This window comes from Acanthopagrus latus, chromosome 1 (genome assembly GCF_904848185.1).
Source record: "Acanthopagrus latus isolate v.2019 chromosome 1, fAcaLat1.1, whole genome shotgun sequence".
Taxonomy (NCBI): domain Eukaryota; kingdom Metazoa; phylum Chordata; class Actinopteri; order Spariformes; family Sparidae; genus Acanthopagrus; species Acanthopagrus latus.
The window spans coordinates 27,215,744-27,239,358 of NC_051039.1; the positions used below are offsets into that span (position 1 = coordinate 27,215,744).

The window sequence follows — 23,615 nt, forward strand, 5'->3', positions numbered from 1 at the left end:
GTCAGACATATTCTGTGTGTGTGTGTGTGTGTCACTGTATGGTTTGTGTACAATCAAACAAATCACTCAGGTTGTGTGTGTGCTTGTGCATATACTGTATATGTAAGGGGACAAGGGAATATATTTTAGCGCAGAAGTACAAACTGTAGCCCATGTGTAGGTTTGTGTGTGGAAGTGTGTGTGGAAGTGTGTCTGTGGACCAGTGTCTTTAGTAGACTTGTGGTAATCCTCTTAGCGTATGCTGCTTGAAGCTCAGAGCGCATTATGTAACCCCTCTAATCCAGCACCGCATCAAGACAGACAGCAAAAGACCACAACCCATGCTCCCTTCACACACACACACACACACACACACACACACACACACACACACACACATACACACACGAGATGTCACTGGATGTTAAATTTCACTGATAAACAAACTGTTTTCACTTGGAAAAGGTTTAAATGACAACCACACCTTAAATAAAGATACTGATTATAAACTCCACTTTGAATGAGCTTTTAGTTTTAGTGTTGAAGTCCAGAGTGAAGCTGCATGCAAACTGACATTGTGTGTGTGTGTGTGTGTGTGTGTGCGCGCGCACATCCCTGCTGCCCTCTTCACATATTCTCGGTATCTCCTCGATAACCTGAACATCCAACCAAAAAGAAAGAAAGAAAAAAAAACAATCTTTCACTCTCTCCTCCCGCTCTCCATTCTGTTGCCAGGGCAACAGCGGCCATCTTGCCGTGCCCCATCTGTCTTGGGTACACATCACAGGCCGGTCATAAATGTGGAATGACAGTCAGAGAGGGAAAGCAGAGAGGGCGAGGTAGAGACAGAGAGAGTCAGCGGAAGAGCAGGAGAAAGAGGCAGCCAGAGGGACGGAGGGGGAGACTGACCGTGACAAAAAGGTTCACACGTCGCCTTGCCGGGTTGAATAAATAAAAAGCGTGATTGGCCGTGTTGGCACAACCTTGTCTTTACCTATTATCACCTTTCTGATAGCTTATACAACACAAATCAACCTGATCTTCTCAGATTATGAATGGGTATAATCAAGAAATGCCAAACACTGCAGTGTTAATATTGATAAATATAAGCATGGTTTTCTAAGTTTTTTTGTTTTTTGTTTTTTGTAAATAAGGAACTACATAATCAAAATGAAGATAATAACAAATCTGACCAGACATTTGATGCCATATTTTAGTGCTTTACAAATTTTAATGATTATGGACGCATTTAGATTGGGACCAAAGAAGAACTGAGATTTGATCACAGTTCTACCTCTATCTGTTAATATCTTTGTTCAAATACCATCATAACAATACATAACACTATATTCTAAGCCTTGATAATCAGGGCCGAATAGAATGTTTTCTGATTATCTGTATCTGTGCCCTCAAAATATAACATGTATGTATTACACTTACAGGTTTACAGTGTTTTATGCTTGTTTATTAAATAGATGGAGCACCTAGGGGTGACAGGAAGTAAGCAGAGAGAGATGGGAAATGACATTCAACTAAAGTCCTAACTGGACTTGAACAAGGGATGCTGTGGCCCCAAACTCAAAACCATCATGTTGCCCTGAATGTCACATGAGCGTGAAAATGAGTTAATCATCTTCACACACTTGCATTTACAGATGCACGAACACAAAGACAAAACGTAACATGGATCCTGACCCAGGCATGGAATTGATGGGGTGACAGACAGATACTTTCTTAGCTCCTATCTTTTTTGTTTTTTTCCTGTTGGGAGAACTGTCCCAGAAATCACCACTTAGATATTAGTATGGATCAAAATAATCACATGTTCTCTGCTGTACATGACACTTGGGCTTCAGATTTGTTTTGCTGCTTACACTTTTCACTTAGGAGTCTTCTGAGACTATTTAGTCCTGTCGCTCCCTGGAAAATGATCCCGATGATCAATACAGCATGGCATCCTGCTTCCAAATCTAGGATGAACAACGGCTGCGCGGAAATTTGCTTGGCACCTACATACTGGGAGTCTGGCTAGCACCGACATACTGACCCTAACACACAGAGAAGAAATACGCATGCCCACACATCTGTCAATTAATTACTGTTTCAATGGTATTACAAATATGTGATCAGGACAGAGCCCAGGACTTGGTGACTGAGTGCACATTGTACTTACTGACACTGCTGCAAATTGGGATCCTCTACAATATCTCAAGGTTGGACAGTTATGAGTGTCATTGAATGTTCTCATTGTACTGTTTTCTCAGCATTAACAGAGTTGTATTTCAATTACAGCAAAGCATTTTAAGTTTAGTCTAAAAATAGTTTTCTTTCTTAACTCGTTTTGTATTCAGCACTCAAAGTCAGTTCGGTGTGCTGTAATGAACAGTGAAGCGCTGACAAAAACCCTTACTTTAGAGTGATCAACTCCACCTGTTCACAGTGTGTCAAAGTTAAAACCACAAGTTAACTGACTTCCCACAGAAGCCAGTTGCAGGCAGTGTGTGGACTGCAACCTTGCATTGAGTGCAACTGATCACAGTAGTGGAGCCACAATGGAGGCTGGGCCGACCTCACATAACCTGGAGCTCATGGGGAAGTGACGCAGTGGTTTCTCTCTGCCCGTGACGAAACAGACACAATCCTCTTGGAGCATGTGACACTTGACTTCAACAGAGGCTTCACAGAGAGCAGCTACAGGAAACATCAAGGATGTATGCAAGACATTTTTAGACGAGACATGATGCAGAAAGCTTGCGAACAAAAGGAAAGAATGGAATGAAACTGAAAGAAAACAAGACGACAGACACAAAATACGAGAAATGAACTTTCATTGGCAAGAATGAAAATGGCAGGGCCAGAGAGAGGCAGAGGCAATAAGTGTTGCTCTGGTCCTTCACTGGGTTGGGTTAGGTGTTGGGTTACTGTATGTGCACAAATACAAATGATGAGTCACTTTCTAAAACACACAGGCACAAGTTTGCACACACAACTTTAAATATAGACTCATTATACTCAAATTCACAGCAAGTCCACAGCTCTCTCTGTAACCAGCCAGCCATCTCTTTTAAAGTCCTGACCAACACAGAGACATACGCTAATTCATGACAAATTATTACCTTTTTCTCCACAGCAACATTTCCATGACCTTTGTGCCAAAGCTCAGAGAGTAAAGAAAAAAGGATTATTTTTAAAGAGGAACGTAGAAACCCCCGCCCCCCACCCTGCCCCAAACCCACACTTTTTTTCGCTTCTCTCTGCTGGCCCTATGTGCACGTTCATGCACACGCCTAGGCCTGCTCCTTTTAACATTTTCTCAGAATTTTTGTCATCTTAAAGAGCACTAATTACAGGCTTAAACATGTGGGCAACTGTAGTGTGCGCGCACGCACGCACACACACACACACACACACACGCATGCACGCACGCACACACACACACACACACACACTCCCACCCTCCAAACTCAGTCAGAGAGTGAACATAATTAGAGACTTGAGAAAGCTATGAATGAGTGGGGAGAAGGGGGAGGGGGAGGGGGTGGAGGAGAGAAGATTAGCAGACATGAAAAAGTTTATCTTAAGAGTTGGAGATCAGGGAGGAACTTCACACCGACTTCCAGCAGTTTTCACTTTTAGACCGCAGTTTCTTCTTTGGAGTTGAAGCTTTTACTAAACATGAACCAGGCCCAGACTGGCCAAAGGGAGTATTCCCAGCGCAGTGTCAGGCCAGTGTCGAAAATGCTAAATTAGATGTCTCAGAAAGAAAACCCTCCTGCTGATGGTATGAAATGGAGTGCAACGTGGCTCGGTGGTGTGATTACAGATAGATCGGCAGATACTGACCTATTACAGATACATCAATATTGATGGTCGTGATGCCTGATATGCCCTGATATAAAAACTTTGTCTTCTTTTTTTATAATAATGCAGAAAAAGATGATAGTCCTCAATACATACTGTATAATCAAAGAAAATGCAAAGACAAAATGCAATAATTTTCCATTATCAAAATACAGTTTTTAGCTTTAACAGTATATGTCATCTTATTTATTCTAGAGACGTTTCGTGTTTAATATGTCAAACTTAAATGTAACTGTTTCTATTAAAAAAAATAAATATTTGTGAAATTATGATACATTTACAGGTAGTTTTACTGTATGTGGATGTGTTATTCACACTTACAGATTTTTCACATCATTCTACACCAGACATCAAATATAAGAATACCAGCAGACATATCAATATCAGAATATTTGTACTCCCTAATATTAATATCTGCATCTGCCCCAAAAATCCAGTATTGGTCACACTCTACTGAAAAGCACAGGAAAAAGACAAAAGGCAGAGATGAACGCATTTACACTAGAGAAGCCCTGCAGGACAGTGCAGCCCCAAAACTAGAGATATGTTCAAGAGCAAGAGACACCAGCCACCATCAGTACATCACAACACAATTATACAATACATCAATACTTAATCGTGCTCACTAGGAAAGTATTGCATGTGTTTGCATAGAAAATATTATTGGAAATAAAGCTTCAAATAAAGGAAATAAAGTATTTTAACCCACAAACCAATAGAAAGAAAGCACAACAGAATATGAAGGATGATGATGATACACCAGTGGATATATAACTCCCTGAACAACCTGAAAACAATTCTATTCAACAGCTGACTCCCGGATAACAGAGTGTCCTTGAATGCACCACAAGAGTTTTCAAACAGTGTCTGCAACAGCGTCGCTGCATGATAGCAACGTAACTTTATCCAAAAATAAAGGACACAAAACAGTCACATGATGGTTTGACGTCAGTGGGAGAGCATGTTGAGTTTGTTGCTTTGTGAACTCAAAGGTCCCCCATTTATTTTGATAACCTCTGGGGTGAGTGCTCACTCTCGAGCAAGTGGGTTAAATTTACAAAACCACTGGTCTGAATTCTTTAAGTGACAGTAAGCCTGAACTGGATCAGGACTGAACTACTCTTGTTGTCTTTTAAGGTCATTCCCTTGATGGAGATCTTATCTCAGCGCCTCTGAGGTGAAGCACTCAATTGTTCTTACATTTTTCTAGACTTTTTCAAACTTTCTTGCATCGGTTTCCAACTCTTTGCAACACTATATCATCAGACTGTTCATCACAAACTCTCTTGATCCCCCCTCTCTCTGTCTGTTTGCGTCTCTTTACCTCTATTTTTAGCCCTCTCTTTCGCAGATTAGGGGCCTATTTATAGACCCCCTTATGTTGTCCAATAAGAGGGCTCTCTATGGGAGAATGGCAGCGTCACAAGGATTCACACACCTCCCATTTGGCACCGAGTCAACCTCCCTCCCTGCCTCCCTCCCTCTTGCTCCCCCCGCCCTTTTGCTTTCTCCTCCTATCCCATCACACTGTTCTCCCCCTCCTTTCTGCCCCCTTCACCTCACTCACCCTCCCATCTATACAGGGTGGCTCCTGGCACCGAGCCCACAGCTTCAGTGGAAACTTTACACACAGGAAAGAGCCTCGCGTCAACCCCCCACAGCCTGACAGAGAGTGTGTTTAGAAACTGTGTCCTTCTTACAAAAAGAGACAGTATAGATATCTACAGTAAGACACTAAAATAATCATGCCTCAAACTGTGTGGCATCTGTAAACACTACACTCCCCTGGCGTACTGAGAAGAAAGCAGACAGAGAGACATACAGATGGACAGATAGGATTTTTCTTCTTTTTCTTAACTTTTTCCCCCTTTAAAAAAAAGGACATTACATAATTCTCCAAACACTTCCTCTCTAAGCCGAGAGCACTCTGGCGTTTTATCAGACACACACACACACACACACACACACACACACACACTTGACATATCCAAGCAGACAGGCAGCCTGTTCGGGCTGTCTGCATCACAGTCGCTATGACAACGGCGGGAGAACAATCCACAAAAACAGCCACTCGGGAGGCGAGGGGGGGGAGACAGAGAGAGAGACAGACAGACAAAGGGAAGGAGAGAGAGAGGGGGCTAATGGGAAGCTCATGTGTACGTGCAGCTGTGCCAGCTCGGGCTCCGTGCCATTTCTTTGCCAGATCCCCAAGTCCGTTTCCTTTACCTACCCTCTTCAGGATAGAGAAACTCTCGCAAACAGTGGAGTCACGTTTCATTTTCCAGAGCATTTCCCTTTCTTTGTGGCTTGTCTAACTGAGAGTTGCACATAAACATGGTCACACCAAAACGAAGACATCAAAATGCTGCCTGCCTCTCTACGTTCCTGCTGCGCACACACACACACACACACACACACACACACTAGAGGCTAAAGATTATGTCACATTTTTACAATTTTTCCGCAGTGCAAATCTCAACTGGGTCATTTTGATATTCGGGAGTTCAAGTCTGATGGTAATCAGTGCAGATTATGCTGCAGAATGGAAAGGCACATGAGACTGTGGCTGTCCTGACCACTCAAATGTTTTCAAATGTACTGAATATCAGAGGGCACATTTAGTCCTGCATTAAAGTTGAAGAGATATGGTACAGCAACTACACCACAGGGGCTTTGGTGTTTCTAATAGGTGCATTAAATGTAGTTTAATTTACATGCCCGATGTCAGAAATTCATCTACACATGTTTAATTAACTCTTCTTCTATTCTAGCATCACATTCTACACTCCAGTAGTGAGATTTATTAGTTTGCCCCTTTCTAACAATCTCCCTTACATTCTTTATAGCCTTATTTTTGTTCCTGAATGTAAATGTAATTACTTCATGAATCAAATGAAGGTAAAACACAAGTAAGGTGTAGTGATGCTATGACAGACAACAGGTAAAAGCTTAGACAGAACTATAAATCAGCTTCAGTAACACATCAACACTGATGTATAATTTAGGTCCAACCTGAAATCTGATCACAATGCTGGCTAATGTCAAGGGAACAAAATGAGAACGAACCAGAGGTCACTTTCAACTTCCGCTTGTGAAGAAACTTGACACGTAAGCATGCTAACAGGCTAATCAGCATGAAAAAGTCTTACTAAATACATAAAAGTCCATTTACCATTACCATTTAACATGATCATTTTAGATGGATGGCTACCTCAGTATAAACAGAATGGCAATATGTTATTTTAATGCCCAATCCTTACTTCTGTGGAGAGATTCTCACCTCTACTTGCCCCACTCTTAAGAACTTAAAATTTATTCTGTTTCTGAATGCTGCTTTTCACTTACAAGTCCTTGTCTTTGCCATGTCTGAAAACAAAGAAATGTTGCATTTAGTCTGAAATGGCCATCACTGGGTAGGTGAGGCGTTGAACAGGCCTGTCATCTGAGCTCCAGGGTCCATTACCAGAGGCTGACACCAGCACGGCTTAAGACATTTAAAGTAGATGAATATTTCTTTTCTATATGAGAGCAGCTTACTTTTACAAGGACCATACTGTTGTTGTTGTTTTTTTTTCAAACCCGTTTGCTTAGCACACAGGTGTAATGATCTGGAAAAGCAATGGTGTGGAAAATACACTGTTAATGTTCCAAAATATTTAGTGTACGCTCATAACACAGATTAGGACTTTTCTGTCTCTCCAGGGACCGTCGTTGGCTGACAGTTCGGATCCTCGAGGGGCTCTCTTTGTTATGTTTTGTGCGGCAGTCATTAAGTATCCATTAAAACACTCAATGGCTCCTTAACTGTCAACAAGCCAAAAATAAAATAAGAATGCCACACTTGGCGTTCTCATGAACAGGGAAAAGTGACAGTTACTAAGCTTGAAAAGAGCATAATCACTGCTCTTCCCTGCATTGAGTGGAAGTTAGGCATTTTCAAACTGTTACAACTTTTCACAGATGGAAGACTTTCAGGGCATTATCACTAAAGGCTCTCAGCTGAGCTTTAAGCTGCTAACTCCACAAAGCTCGCTTGACAAAAATCATACCACGGTCTGACCCAAATCTGCTCACAATCTTCAGGGAAATGTAGTGTTTTTGGCTATTTTAGTTACTCCACACTCATCTTGCAAGTTCAAGTGCTTTGCGTGATACACTGAAGTGAACAGTTTGTGACAGCAGAGAGCTGGATAAAACATCTGCCGATCTAGTCTCCTCAGTAGGGTCCAAAGTCTCCGCTAGAGGACAAGCGGAGCAGAGAGAGACAGGAAAAGTGGTACAGAGAGCAGAGGCTGAGAAGATATTGGGATATGCAAAGAATGGCTGGCGGACAGGCTGAGCTTAGTAAAGGGGGTGAAAAAAGGAGACTGAAATGTGAAAAACAACAGGAAAAGAAGATGCACAGAGTGTCAAGAAGAAAGAACATGGACTCAGGGCACAGACAGCCTTAGAGATAACAAGAGACAGACTGGGTGACACCAAGACAGAAAAAATGTTCAGGGACACATACTGATTCCTAATTGGTCTGAACTGATATAAAAAGAAAAAGATTAAAAGATCTGAATAAACCACAGTACAACAGGATCATATATATCAAAAAAATAAAATATTTGGCATCTCCACAATAGTCCAGCATATTTGCTGTTTCTAGCAGGAATATAATGATGCAACAGTCAACTTGCAATCATTACATTTAGGGTATTCTTGAAAAGGCATGAAAATGGAACAGACAAAGGTGACTAACATTAAATAGAAAATATGATTATGAAAGCAACAACAGCAAGCTTTCCTTTGTGTGCGATCCAACAGAGGAATAGTTTGAAATTTGAGAAATGTGCTAATATGCTTCTTTCAGAAAGTTTCATGATAAGATCACGACTACTCTCTGATTTGTTCCTCACAACAAGCGAAGAATTTTTCTATCCAGGTGAAAAAAAATTTCACCTCCCTCTAAAGACACTCCCCCAAAACACCTGAACACGCACTTGTTGACTACACCACCACAGGCTGCCCTGTAAATGTTGCTGGCCAGTGGGGAGATTTGTGTGAGCAGCTAGTTTGGCAAACACTTCGGCCGGTTTGTGACGTTCAACAAGCTCTCTTGCCTTTTTAGTCAGATTAATTAATACATTAGCAACTCTGTTTAACGTCATATGTGAATACAAGCAAAGTAACCGCAGCAGATATACCTCAGTCAAAAGGACACGTAGTGCATGGATGTGTGCTTTGAGTTAATGTTACAAGGCTACCTACTAAACAGATCTGTTGCTACTGGAGCAGCTCACTTGCTCTTTGGCTCTAGCGCTGTGTCATTTGTGCTTGTGGGTTAGCTACTGAACGACAGGCTCTGGGACTGTGCACAATGCTGTCTCTGCAAATTTTATACAACTACCTAATATCTCATTCTCAAGTAAGAAAACACCTGGCATTAATGTAATGAATGTAAACAATGAAATTGGCATTTGTTTGTACTCACCGCTGTCAATCTAGCATATTAGCATTGGGACATTTTGGCTACACTTATTCCTCCATTTTTGTTCGACTAGTTCAAAAATACCTTTAGTAATATATCCGCCAAACCTTGTGAAAGACTCCAGTCATATGTCATATCAGTGGTGCTGGTAGGCAGGTACAGAGTAAACATATGGGGGCCTGTCTAATTATTGCATATTATCAATTGACAGGATGGGTTTATTACAGACCTGCCACAGCTACATTTGATTGCTGTTAGGATGTTAAGATATTTTCTGCAAATATAACAAAAAATCTTCTAATATAGCCAATCAAAGCTTTAAGTATTTGGCTATAGTCAGCACTTGGATTGCTTAGTTTAGCATAAAGCACTGGCAAGAAGATTTGTCCACTCTGGATTGAGGCAGGCTAGCAGCTTCTTTATGCTATGTTAAGCTAACCAGCTGCTGGCTTCATATTTACCATACAGACATTAGAGTGTTAATGATCATCTTGTCCAACTCTTGTTTAGCAAAGAATATATTCAGCTTAACAAGTTAATCTGCCCTTTAACTAATAAAGATGACTTTTTAGCCACCTGTGCTTTTTGCTTTTATTAATCTGACACATTATAGTTTTTCCAGAGCGGGTCTAAACACAATGAGCCACTGACAAGAAACAAACAGAAACTGGCTTCAGGGACCACAGGTGGTTCGTGTGTAACATGAAAGGGTCACGATTAGCAGAGAACGGGTCCTGGAGAGTGCTCATTTCTAAATCCTCTTACACCTATCTATTACTAACTTATGTTCTCCGTTCAGCAGGAGAAATTCTGCAATTCAGCAAAAAAATGCTGAGGTACAGGGGTCCAATAAATGTCAAGTGAAAGTGCTTAACACTAGTATAGCTATTGGTAAAATCCTTCTAATACCCACGCCTAAGGAGAGAGGGCAGAAAGTGAGCGTGGTTTGAAAAGAGCAGCTGGCGTGTTTCCTTGGTTGTGATCGTTGTTGCTGCTATTTTAGGAACCATTCAGGAAGTGATGTACAGACAGGCTGCTGATGGAGTATTCAGCTCAACTCATCACCAACCCAAACAAGTACAACTGGAGCACAGAGACAGTGCCCACAGAGAACAGAAGCCATGAGGGAGCTGGACATTTTACGTCTCTACTTGATCCACTTTATATATTCTCATGTTTACTTTTATGAATTAGAGTAGTGCGGCACTTGCACCCTACCACAGGTCGTATGAACATGCAAGCTGTACTGGACTTTATCCTGCCTCAGTGGTTCAGTTATGAATCCTTGCTGGTTTAAATTTTAACCGGGTTAACCTTTTTCGCCCCACAACAACTTCACAAATCAAGTTCCACAATATTACATCTGATATGTTTCACAGCACCATGCATCATATTTCAACCATTAGACATTGCACTCCTGTTCCTCACCTGCTGTAACCCTTGACGAACCTTCAGGGGTTAGAATTAAGCTCTCTACTTGCAGAAATGATAACACCTCATGTAGTATGACTAATGTACAGTACACAATTTCTTAAAAATGTCTATGAAATATCTGCATATCTGTGAGCGGTTACTGACAGCCAGCATCAAAGGCATTTCACTGGCATACTCTCTGTGTGACTGTGTGAATACTGAACATTAACTGTTGCAGTTACCACTATCCCTATAATTTCACTCTGAAACACACTACTCACACATCACACTGTGTTTTGACAGTTACTAGGCTAGCCAGTTAGCTTAAGGCAAGACTAATTTCTGAACAAGTCTTTACAAAGCAGCACAATAAATAGACTTAACGTCCACTAACAGTTCAATGTCAACTGTGTCAACAATGTCAAAAATAAATATCTCTGAACATACATTTATGTGAACATTAAGAAATTTGCAACATCATTAACACATTTTGTTTATTTCACAGGACCACAGTTCTTAATATTTTCCATAATGAAGTGCACTGCTGAATTCTTCTTTGTGCTCAAGAAGGCTGATAAACATGTGGTGCAGTGATAATGTGGGGGCATGGTCTTGTGTCAACAACACAACTCAAAGCATTCCAGTTATCATTCTTACAGTTTGACAAAAAGATCCACAACTTTAGCATCTCAACAACATCTCCATTTCTCACAGAGGAGTTGAAGGTCTCATTTCTCAAGCTCAAGCTCTCAAGCTTTGGAAAAGTAAGTGACCTGGAATTGAGATTTTTTTTCTGTCAAATTGTTGGTTGCAAGGTCAAGAAAGAACAGCCATGCTCAACAATCAACAACAGTGTTTTCAAAACAGTAATTTAATGATCACAAGTGGATGAACTGAGGTCAGCTGACACTGACAACATCCACCTCAGAGCCCTTTTTCCATCCAAATGTGTAGTATTCAAGTATACTCTGGCAATATAAAGAGTCATCAGAGAATCAGTGTCACACAGTATTTTTAGGTCCCAATGATGCAGCACCACAAGACTTCCAGTCTGAAATCACCTGGTGTAAATCAGTTATCAGACAGTAGCATAGCAACCATGCAGCTAACTGTGACCACAGTTAATATCCTCCCTCACACTGTCCTGCTGTGCCCCACCATGTCCTCGCTCCATCTTTCCCTCCATATTGCCCTCTGCAGTATTATCAGATAATGTGGTCTTTTTTTCTTCTCCTGCACTGCAGCCACTGTGGCACAATTACCCCGGCTGCTGCACTAATGGCTATTGATGCAGCTGAGGGCCCCACACACACACTTGCACACGCAAACATTCATAAAAAATTCATGACACTGGCTCAATAGGAAGGTGCGGGGGGTCTGGCCAGCCCTAGAAAGAACAACAAATGTCATTTAACAAAGGAGGGAAGAGGCAGATGATTCAGGTCCCGACATTTTGTGCAATGTGACACAGAACTACATAGACACACACAAGCACAAATAAACGTGTGCATGCTAATCGTGTGAAGATACATCAGGTTAAGTTCAACTAGACCTGTTATCTGCGATTGAACGGATATCTGTGTGTGTGTGTGTGTGTGTGCGTGCGTATACGTGCGTACAGGTCTGTGGTATACAGTATCAGCCTGTGTTTATGTGCCACTGGAGTCTGTGTGGTAGGTAATTCCCTCTTAGCGCAGGATTTCTCCCAGTCACCGACCTGCGCTGAGAGAGCTTTAGAGCGCTAAGCCTGCTAGCTGAGACTGAACCAGGGATCACTGGAGACAAGGGGCAAAGAGATGGAGGGAGGGATGGAGAGAGAGAGAGAAAGAAAAGCACAGGTGGGTGTGAATGATGGATAGGGAAGGAAGGAGGGGAGATTACAAAGAGGAGAAATGGAAGGTCAAATGGAGGTAGAATTGAAAGGGTAAGGAGAAATAGGACAAGAAAAGGATCCTGACCAGGATCAAGCAGAGGTCGCTGTGTGATGGGTGGAGGTAGAAATAAAGGAAAGGATGGAGGGGGATTTAGTACAAGAAAATGATTTTTTGTGGGGAGTGTCTTCAAATGGACTTTGACTGACTGACTAACTCTGAATGTAAACAGACAAACCGGAAACAGGAAGGTCACTGGGTAATTGCCTGGCACCAACAGGAAGCTGAAGAATCAAAGGGGAGGTGATATTTCCTCAATTGTCACTATCGACTAAGTACTTTTACTATGTGTGAATAAACCTCCGAGACCAAAAATCATGTTGATGAGCATGTATGGATGACAAATCGCCTTTGTCATATATCAGTAAATGTGTCACACAGATCATGACAGTCCTAATTAAACCACACCAGAACATACCTCAATTAAAATAAAAGATATGAATACTTCCGCCATAAGTCAACAGTAATGGATGAAATACCACAAACCAGATGTGTTTGCTAATGATGCAACTGTCGTGCAGCAACAAATCACAGGAGAGTGTAAAATGAGGCAGAGAAGTGTTGGGTTTATTTAAGTGTTGAAGCATTCACTGCTGGTAACTAGCAGATAAGGGAAATAGTGAAGATAAATAAGGAAGGAAAGACCTACATTGGCAAAACTTGGTGAAAAAAAAACATGAAAAAGTTATTAAGACTTCAGTTTTAATATTGTACTAATTTGCTATGAAAGAGGAACACAACAAGTTTCCATCAACATGATCCAAAAAGCACCTTATTTGAAAGGGTGTCTCAACTCACTTCAAATTCTGGAGGCCTTTTTAAAAGTGCAATATGTACATTGTTCTTGTTGGAAACTACCTAAAATCATCAGCAGAGTGTGAAGAAATAGCAGTTTTGAATGTCCATGCATTTTGTTACACAGATGTCAAGTGAAGTTAGCATACTAAACAGCTATCAGCAAGCAACACTCCCCTGGTCCCTGAGCTACCTATAATTTCCAGTACATTGGTTCCTTTCCTTGTCTAAATTGCATTTTGAAACAAAAAATTGTCTGTTGACGGCTATTTTTTGGGCCAGAGGAATGTAAACCATGAAGGTGCCAGACCTGACCTGCAGCAGCCTTTGATGCCCCACAGTAGATGGTGATGTGAGATCTTGTTGGCTGACAGCTACTTGCTGCCTCACAAATGTAATACCGCTTTTCCACTTAAATTAGCAGGTCTACACAGGTCGTTTTTAATGCGGGTCAACCCGATGTAAATCCCCAAACCTGACCCATTTGGTCCAATAACATTTGCAAAGTCTAGAAGAGCTGCATGATTAAATTATTTTACCCTCATTCAAGTTACAAAAGCCAGTTCTCAGTGTGTTTAAGTGGGATTTTTGACCAGTGGAAAAGGGGGCATGCACATTCCTGCCAAGAAAGAGAGTTTTGTGGTTGGCATGAAACCTTTCTGGTAGTCTTTCTGAATCATCTTACTTAACACTGTACAAGTACTCGACACAAGCTACTACTAGTAGTAGTCATATAGACAGAGGTAGTGAGTGATAGCAGGTGGCCAAGGACGTTATTTTATGAAGCCTACTTGGGGGTAGAATAGTTTCCTAATTGGTGGTCACTTACCTCACAAAGTGCTGGAAGTCAAGAAAAAAAGAGCCACTGCCAAAATTAATAGACTGCTACATTTAATTCAGCTCTGTGTGTGTGTGTGTGTGTGTGTGTGTGTGTGTGTGTGTGTGTCTGTGTGTGTGTGTTATGTACAAATGAAATTAATGTCATATGTTACATGTTAGAAGATAAAACAGAAAACTGTTCACAACATCCAGTCATGACAGTGGGAGTTAAACTCTTTGCCATCACTTGCACATCCACTCATATCTACATGCGTGTTCACTCTGCTCTCACATTTATGAGTAATGCGACTCACATAGTTCATCATATGCGCACACACACACACACACACACACACACATACACACACACAAACACACACACACGTGGTAGATCACAGGACTTAGGCATCTCTGATAACAACCTCATCTATATTTTACCATTTTACCGTTTGTGTGTGTGTGACTACATGGGGGGTGAATGGAACAAAGATGGGTTCCCATCATTCAGTTATCAATAATGTAAAATCTAAACTGCCGTTCAGATGCTTCTTTAATGCTATGCCACCTATTGTAAGCAGAGGAGCAAGCTAGCAGCCTTCTGACAACATCCACACAAAGGGACAGCACCAGCACACAACCAACAGAGATAAGACAACAGCACTGAAGGCACTGGGGGAGTCCTCCCAGTGGCCGTCTGTTTACTTTGGAGCATTTCTGAGGCACTTAAGTCTATTGGAGAGCCAGCAGCTTTGTATTGAAGAAATAAGACTGCTGCAGGGATGCCTGATTTTCCTTGCCTAACTCAGAAGTATCGCCCTGGTTCCCTTGACAAAAAGCCTATGGGATTTTTGAATTGGATTTTGGATTGGTGCAGAAAACAAGCTCTGTGGCGAGCACAAGCTTATATCACTTACATGTGTTGTTCAGCAAGATAATTTTCACAAATGAATATCACTTTGATGATATTTGAAGTGTGAACACAATTTACCTGAATTAAAAAGCTAATGTGATGGTACACACCAACTATACTGAAGTCACACCGCCAAGCTTCCTGCTATAGAGTGATTAGACAGTAGATGGCTCTCCTTGTTCTGTGTGATGATGTTTAATGTCCCTGACTTCTGTAATCAAATTTAGCCATTTGTTAGCAACAGCCATTTTTTAAGACATGTTAACTCTTCACAATTTGGTTATTTACTGATGTATTTCATTTAATAGAACAAAAATTGTAAATTTTGTAAGCCTGTGTTGGCCACAGACCTTATTTCAGGCATTTTATATTGGGCTGTATACACAATAATATCATTAATTAATTGGTCTTAGGACTGTCAAAATTGCGAAAAAATGCCAGAGTCCACATCTTCAAATGCCACGTTCTGTTGTTATCTGACTATCAAAGTAGTAACAGCAACCACAATTGGGTTTACCTGAATGGGCTGCCACCGTATCAACATGCTTTGGAGAACACAAAACTGCCTTCTGAGACTGGGAATGACATTTGCCTGACAAGTAACTGCATTAGCAGGAGTTAAAATATCCTTTGTCACATATCATCTCACGCTCTCTTCCCATCCTGCATGTCTCACGTCACTGTAAAACTGTGGCTGCTTTATGCACAGAAGTGGAAAAAAGGTGGCTTTACTGGGCAGCAGAAGAGTGTGAATGTGTGTAAATGAATAACTATGAAGCACAGAGAGACACATGTTGAACCAAAACAGACGCTGATTGTTAGAGCCAAACAATACCTGATGCAGCCTCACTAAAAATCCCAGAGAAGAGCTTAAACAACTGAGGTTTTAGCAGGAAAATACGATGCAGTTGTCAGGACGAGAGGACAAAAGAAGCCCATGAAGCTAGCCGAGTAAATATTTGAGGACTGAAACATGAACAAGGCCGTCTGCCATACCCTGCGGAACCATCACTGATTATGTAAGTACAACCTTCTTACCAAGTGGACAAAGCTTTTAAGTATGTGTGCATGACAGAAAAGGAGTAGCTAAAAGTTATTTTATTACTAGTGTGATTAGCAGTGAGATTGTGAAGGTAAAAAGGTGACAAAACTGCACTAGTGTTGCAGAAGTATACAAATCTTGTTCTCAAGATGTAAGAAAAAACTTTTTTTGATACAGACACCACCACATTTCACATCATCATCAGGATTTTAATAGTTTTTCAAAGAAAAGAAAAACTGGGATGCAAAAATGATAATTTCCACTAAGATCTTTACTTTCACTTTTAAGTAACAAACTTTCGACTCTAGGCAGGAGTTTGGTGTTGCTCCAACAGCCTAAATGCAGGGAACACTGCTCCCTCGCTTATCCAAGGGTCTGTGCCGAACGTGTGTGTGTTCCTGTAGAACATGTGAACAAGCGTGGGTGGAAGGGAATGTGGTCACAGCCGCCCAAAATCAAAAACATCAGCGTGTGTGTGTGTGCAGGGACTGAGGGACATGGGTGAGAAGAAGCAAAAAAATATTTGAATTAAATCATAAAAGAGCAGGAAAAATGATGGCTATTACTTACTATTACTAGTGAATGACAAAAGACAAGAGTGAGTCAGTTAAATGAGTGGAAAGCAGCATGACTGTGATGTCATGGGTGGATGTCGACGTCACGCTCTGCGTGTGTGCGAGTACGTACTGATGTGTGTCAGCTCCATGCCAGCTCAGTGGTTTAAATATAGCTCTTGGAGAGCAGTCCCAGCTGACATTAACAATGCTATAGCCACCAAGACCCATCTACACTACATTAGCGCCGTGCTAACGCTGAAACCAGAGAAGCAGTGAACAGAGGGAGGGAGGGAGGGGAAAGAGGAAGGGAGAGAGAGGGAAGGCCTCGGATTCATGAAAACTCAGCCGCCCACACTCTGGCCTCTACTGCCAAAAGTTGAGCAGGACAACAGTGTGTGTGTGTGTGTGTGTGTGTGTGTGCGTGTGTGCGTGTGTGCGTGTGTCAGAGAGAGACATTCCTCGGCGAGGTGGATGCCAAGGAGTGAGCAGAGCTGAAGACAGACTGTCCTGAGCTACTGTGTTTCAGTGGAACTAACGAGCCCCTCACTGCGCAGCTCGGCCTTGCAGCTGCAAACTTGTTAGCGATTAGGTAATCAGATCTGACTGCATGTTTAGTGAAAAAGTACAGGTCACAAATCAGTTTTTAAGCAAGATCGTGGCCCATCGACTTCGAGACACGTGCCTGTAACTGAAAGGTCACAGGACTGAGCCTCACAGCAGCCTGAGTGCTTCCATCAGGATCTCAACAAAGAAACCTGCCTGCATACAAAACACACAGTGAAAACATAACAGCTCCTGATGAACATGTTCTGTTGCTGTTCTGCCCTCAGATAACTAGCCAAAAGTGGGAAACGTCACATCATGTTAAGATATCAAACACAGGCAAAATGAAATTTGACAGCAGACCTCTGTTTAGCGATGGAAAACTTTAAGAAATATCAGATTTTTGTGTCACTCACTATCAACATGCAATATTTGGTCTTGTGCTGATGTTCAACAATTATATAAAAGAAGAAACAAGAAGAATACACACTCTACTTCTGTCTCTAACAGCACATCGAGTAATGAATAAGCTCACAACTGTTCCCTGCAGGTTGTCACAAGTTATCCTGGGAGATTGGGCGCGCACCAAATGACCTCTAATCCAACAGCCATCACACACTGATTATATCTAACTGATGTTTTGGTGTTCTAATGACTGAGCGGTCCCGTACAATTGAGGCTGAGATTGAAACTCTGAACTGTTGTGATGCTCCTGTGCAGCTTTCTCGCTCAAAGAAAACTACCAGTTAAACTTTCAATGGAGGGAAAAGTTGACTATATGGGCAAACAGGGCCCGACAAACCTATCAGTGCACAAAAACTGACCTTTCTTTTCATGCCATAATGCATTCTATGGCTGCACTTATTACCTTTAAATAATACTGAAATATTTTTAGGCTGCATCACAATACACATCTCCTCAAGCACTACATAAATAGTTGGACTGCACAACAAAATCTAATATCACAACATCTTTCACTAAAAACAGCAACATTAATCAATCAAATTTACAAATGGCATTCATTTATAAATATATTGTGAAAACCTAAGTGATGTACCTCCCCTAAACTAATCACTGGTGGTCATCGCCTAAAATCACTGGACTGGTAAGTGTTGATGTGAAGGGGTTATCAAGAGTCCTGCAGATACCTATAAGTAGAGTTTGAATGATACTTGAGTTTTGGGGCCGACGCAGATATTATGAAGCAAAGAATTCGATAAATCAGCCAATTTGCACATTTCTTCACAATGATCCCTCAAATGTGGTTTTCAAACACTTGTGACAGATATTTAACAGAGACAGGATGTTTTACAGTAAAAGGACCAATAAATGAATCATCTAACATGACATCAGTTCATGAAATAGTAAACTGAACTGTGAATTTAATAATCATTAATTATCCCAAGCATTTTGGTCTGTATCAAAAAAATTACTAGTAGGCTGAAGCATTTCTTCAACTTGCTTCATGTAGAATAAATACTATGGCCTTGTATTTCTTCAACACTAACAGTGTCAACGATCTCCAACGATGTCATAAATTTACAGGAGACAACACAAACTGACCAATCACAGGTTTCCAGTCCCAAGTTGTACTGCTATAATCACTGTAACTATGACAAACAGTGACGTGTTTGAGCAGGAGTACGTCAGTTGTGGTGTAGCCTACAGCAGCTACATGCATAATGTTGTAAACCCCTAAATGCACAATAAATCCAGCTTTATTCCCCCTCTCCGTTCTATGTGTCCACATGATCATGAAAGCCTGCGTGCTGTCTTGTTTTCTGCCCACAGCCACAATGTTCTTAATGTCTGTTTCTGTGTATAAGCAAAGTCTGTGTGGAGCGTATGCGCTGACTGCATAAGTGTAAAAACACCTTCATTTTTATATTGCATGTCCAACATGTCCCACATGTTCCTCTAAGTGTAATGTACTTTTAATGGCATGAATATTTTAGATTCATCATAACAAATGACAAAGAACTGAATCTTAGAGTCATGGAAGCCACTACTGAGGACCACTTTATAAGTATGAGGTGTGTGTGTGTGTGTGTGTGCGATAGACAGTGAGATAACAACACACCTTCAATATCTCCAAAGAAACTATAATTATCAGCTGTGCTTGTGAGTTGGACACTGTCTATCACGGCCATAACTTACAGCATTGGGTGGACAACTAATTCGGAGTATGTAAAGTGTCACGAGTGCAGCAGTTTTTATAGGAAAATTAATGTGCAATTTGATACATGGCTGTTGGCAGAAAGCAGAAAGAGGCCCTGTTGTTTCACAAGCAACCCTCTAATTACCAGACAGTTACAGGTTTGGAGGTGTCCATCTTGTGGAAGTGAATATCCATTAACCGACGATTGTTTTCCAACCTTACTTCTCAGGCTGTATGAGGTGTCACTATGAATATCACATCCAATCAGCTTTTAATGTTTTGTAGTTTGCCACTTTCCTCTTTGAATCCTGTCAAATAAACGGTGGGAAAGACACTACGTTCTCCCGGTGTCTTCTTTTCCTTTCTCACTAATAGTTAGCCTATAAACACAAACACACACTTTCCATAATTATAGGCCTCCCCCTGCCACGACGTGGGTGTGTCTGAGAACCATTAGACCAGAGCACAGTGTACTGGGATGCACATGACAATACAAAATTCTCAAGAATACCACACAAAGACAGGATGGATCATTGAATTGCTAGTCTATCATTTCCATTCAGAACTACAATCTGTCATAACTTGAACACAAATGTCTTCTCAATTTGTCGAACACTGTCTTGCTGCTTTTATCTCTCTGAGACGCACTGATTTTCACATATTTGCTTTTTGTACATTGTAGACATTCCTGACATTCTTCAAACTGACAATTATGGTATTGACACTGCAAACCAACCAGCCCAGCAGCACACACACTTCACAGAATCATTTGCGTCATTTTAGACTTGCATTGTGAAGGCCTCATATGCAACTTAATCATGTTTGCCCATGCGCTCATCTTTCAGGTGTAGGTGAAACTGCCTTTAACATACACCTTTTCTACACAGTATATTTAACAGTATATAACATAACCCCTCTAGATTTAAGACCCTCTGGGTATTTGTGCATGTGCGTGTGCCTGCGATGTGTGCAGCTATATTAACAGCATACTTGGCTTTCCAAGAATGCCTGCTTCTGCAGTGACTACATACAGCCATCTAGCTGCAGCTCTGTTCTTCAGAGGAAAACCAGGAGAGGGACGGCAGACTTCACTCTCTTTTCCTCTTATCTCCTTTATTATTGCCCAAGAATTTACAACGTAGCATAAAGAGGGTAACCTGAGCTTAAGCTACTGAATGCAGTGAGTGTATGCATCTGAGGTGTCACCGTCATTGACTGGGAGAAGAGCAGAGAGAGGGACGGAGCTGAGGGATGCCACTGTGTCTTTAAGCAGTAATCCCTCCATTCTCTGAGCATTTGTTGCCGGCCATCTAATGGGCGGTTCGGTTTAATGTCCACAAGGGCCGCTGGGAGGTCCTACACTATTAAAATCACTGCTGCTCTCTAAAGCTGTGGCTGGTCAGGCTTGTGTGGCTCTCTTAAATAACGACCGGGCCGTCTCAGAAATTAAGGACGTTCTGATTTTGCATTTCAAAAGGGGAGGAACTGGGCTCATTGCAGCAACAAAAGGGGATAACAATGTTGACATTCCCGACATGTATCCTTTGGTCCTTTCCGAAGAAAAGCAGAGCTTACCCACAAGAGATGTGGTGCGAACAGGGGACACTACATGCAGTTCGACCGTGTCTGTCTCCATCTCAGACATGCGAGCGACAATGGGCAAAAATCTGAACATTTTCTTTGCAAATTACAAATGTGATCATTTAATGATCTGACCTGCTCTTCAATAAAACCTCTAAACAAAGATCCTCATGACAGCTATAAGAAACACAAGGATCTTCCATATGATACCACTGCCCCCTACCAACAGGAAATCATTGTAGCATTCCCTGTAAAATCTGCTGTGAGTTTATATTTCCTCAAGCACCACTGCATTATTTCAAAAAAGACATGCAGTTTTCTGGGAAAAGCCTCCTTCTGTGATGTGTCATGCGATCACTGTATTTTGTGTAAATTATGAATGAGTCTCCAAAAGTTACCTACAGTACAGACAAATGTTATGTGGCAGCCGCCTGATACAACTTTCATGCCTGATGGCAAGACACATGTTGCGAGGAGGCGGCTGTCATTAGGTGTTTCCAACATTATGGAGACTGCTGATTTTGTGACTATGTTACAAAGGTTACAGAAGGGGCCGAAGCACAAGCTGCTGCTGCTGCTGCTGAGAGCAAGGAAGCAATGTTGCAATGTGAGCGCTGCCTGTCTTGCAGAACAATCTGCACACAAAAACAAAGAACAAGAAAGGAGAAGTTGTTTTTCGTGCACAAGAAAAGAGGCAGCAATCCTCCAGAAGTTGGTTAAAAGTTCCTGAGGTGAAAATCTTAACTTGACAATTAGCTGTGCCTTCCACACTTTCAACCCTCCTTTGAGAAGAAAGCAGCACTGATCTTGCAAAAAGATCAAATATTCGCTGTCAGGCTTGTCATTTCCAAATCCTGCAGCATTCAAGCCCTAGCAGCTTGTTTTCTCCATGAGGGCCTGGGTTTCTTTGTAAACAAAAGCACTAGTTGGCACTCTGGTTTGAAAAAGTGAAGTGTGTGTTTGCAAAGCAATTGCCAGCGCTCAGCGAACGTGTTTTCAACAAGTTTTCACAGTAGTGAACAAGTAGTAGTAGTAGTGCAGCTTGCAGCTTGATGGGGGGCAAAGATTCTTGGGGACAGAGAGATGGAGGGGGAAACGAAAGAGGGACTGTATATTGAGTGTGTGGTGTTTTCGTGTGTGAGTGAGCGGGCGTCTCGGGGCAGTCTTGGCCGTGATTGAGAGCTCGTCCTTACCGCTATGAGCGTGTTATTCCTCTGTTCCGTGGAGGAGGCAGAGTCCGGGTCCGGCTGCTTGCTCTGCGGCTGCTTGCTGCTGCTGCCGCCGGTCGACTTCTTGGCCCTCTGCTCCAGACTCCGCTGGTACAGGCTGACCGTCTCTCTCCGCTCTATCTCTAGCTGCTCGGCGTGGGCTTGCTGGTACCTGTTCTCGCAGTTGACGTGGTGTCTCCGGCAGCCCTCTATCCGCTGCCTCAGCCTCTCCACCACCGTGCTGTGCTTAGTTATGCCCACCGCCCCGGCGGGCACCACGCTCCCGGCGGCCGGGTTCATGCTGTTGTTGATGCAGATACTGCCGTTGGGTCCGGCAGCGGGGGAGGCGAAGTCCCCCATCACTGGGCCGAGTGGCTGCTATTTTGGAAGAACTTTTCTCCCCGTCAAGCTCGCCGCCACCGCCACCACCACCTCCTCCTCCTACTCCGGCCACCTCCACCTCCACCACCTAGTGTCCTCTGCCGCTCTGTCTTCCCCGGCGAAGGGTCCCAAGCAGCCGGGCAGCGGGCGGAAGATACGACCGGGAGCAGCCGCCGAAGCGAGCGGAAAGCGGGGAGGTTTAAAGGGCTGTGAGCCGAGCAGTCGTGCGGCGAGGGGCTCGCGAGTGACCGTCTCTTCTTCCCTCCTCGGCTCTGTTTCCAAACAAACCGCTCCCGACAACACAAATAACACCCAGCCCGAGTGAGAGCGGAGCCAGCCCCTAACTGAATTCAACAATAAAGCCGCTGCCACGCTGCTCACAACAACTCGGCTGGAAAAAAACAACAACAATACGGTGAAGGTCTGAGCGTTAGCAGGCACTCTCCGGTCATATACACACAACCCGTCCCGCGGAGGGCCAGCAGCTGCAGCGGCAGCAACAGTCCACTCGCCGTCTCACCGTGTTGTCCTTTGAGAAAAAGTTTTGCTGCCTGAACCGAACGGGCTCCGGAGTTTCCCAGTGAACTTGCATCTCATATGTTTTTGGTTTGAAAGAAATCCCGGTGAAGATGTTGTTTAGTTGGGGGGAAGAGCACAAGCGCCCTCGGTAGTCCGGTTGTGAGGCAACTCGAGTAGCCCATACGGCGCAAAACGCGGATATGGGAAGCTGTGGCGGAAGTCTGTAGTCAGTGACTGCCGCCTGCCACCATCACAATAATCAGGTCCGCTTCTCCACCATGCCAGCGGAGTGATATCAGGACAGGAGTTGAGTAAAAACCAGCTAGAGGCTGTGAGGAGCCCGCTGATGGACACAAAGAAAACCAGGGGTGGAGTCCACAGTGCATCCCGGAGAGGAGCGGACTGGTCCCATGAGTTACACTGTAACTCAAACCTGAACTACCTT

The 23,615-nt window shown here is 42.6% G+C and overlaps 1 protein-coding gene across 1 annotated transcript in view; it reads right to left on the minus strand.

Annotated features, from left to right (window-relative positions):
• maml3 (mastermind-like transcriptional coactivator 3) overlaps window positions 1–22,630 on the minus strand; it is a 102,923-nt gene extending 80,293 nt beyond the window's left edge. Inside the window, exon 1 of the mRNA XM_037098667.1 lies at window positions 22,256–22,630. Within this exon, the coding sequence (XP_036954562.1) occupies window positions 22,256–22,630 (375 nt within the window). The remainder of the gene's footprint in view (window positions 1–22,255) is intronic.
• Window positions 22,631–23,615: the final 985 nt, after the last annotated feature.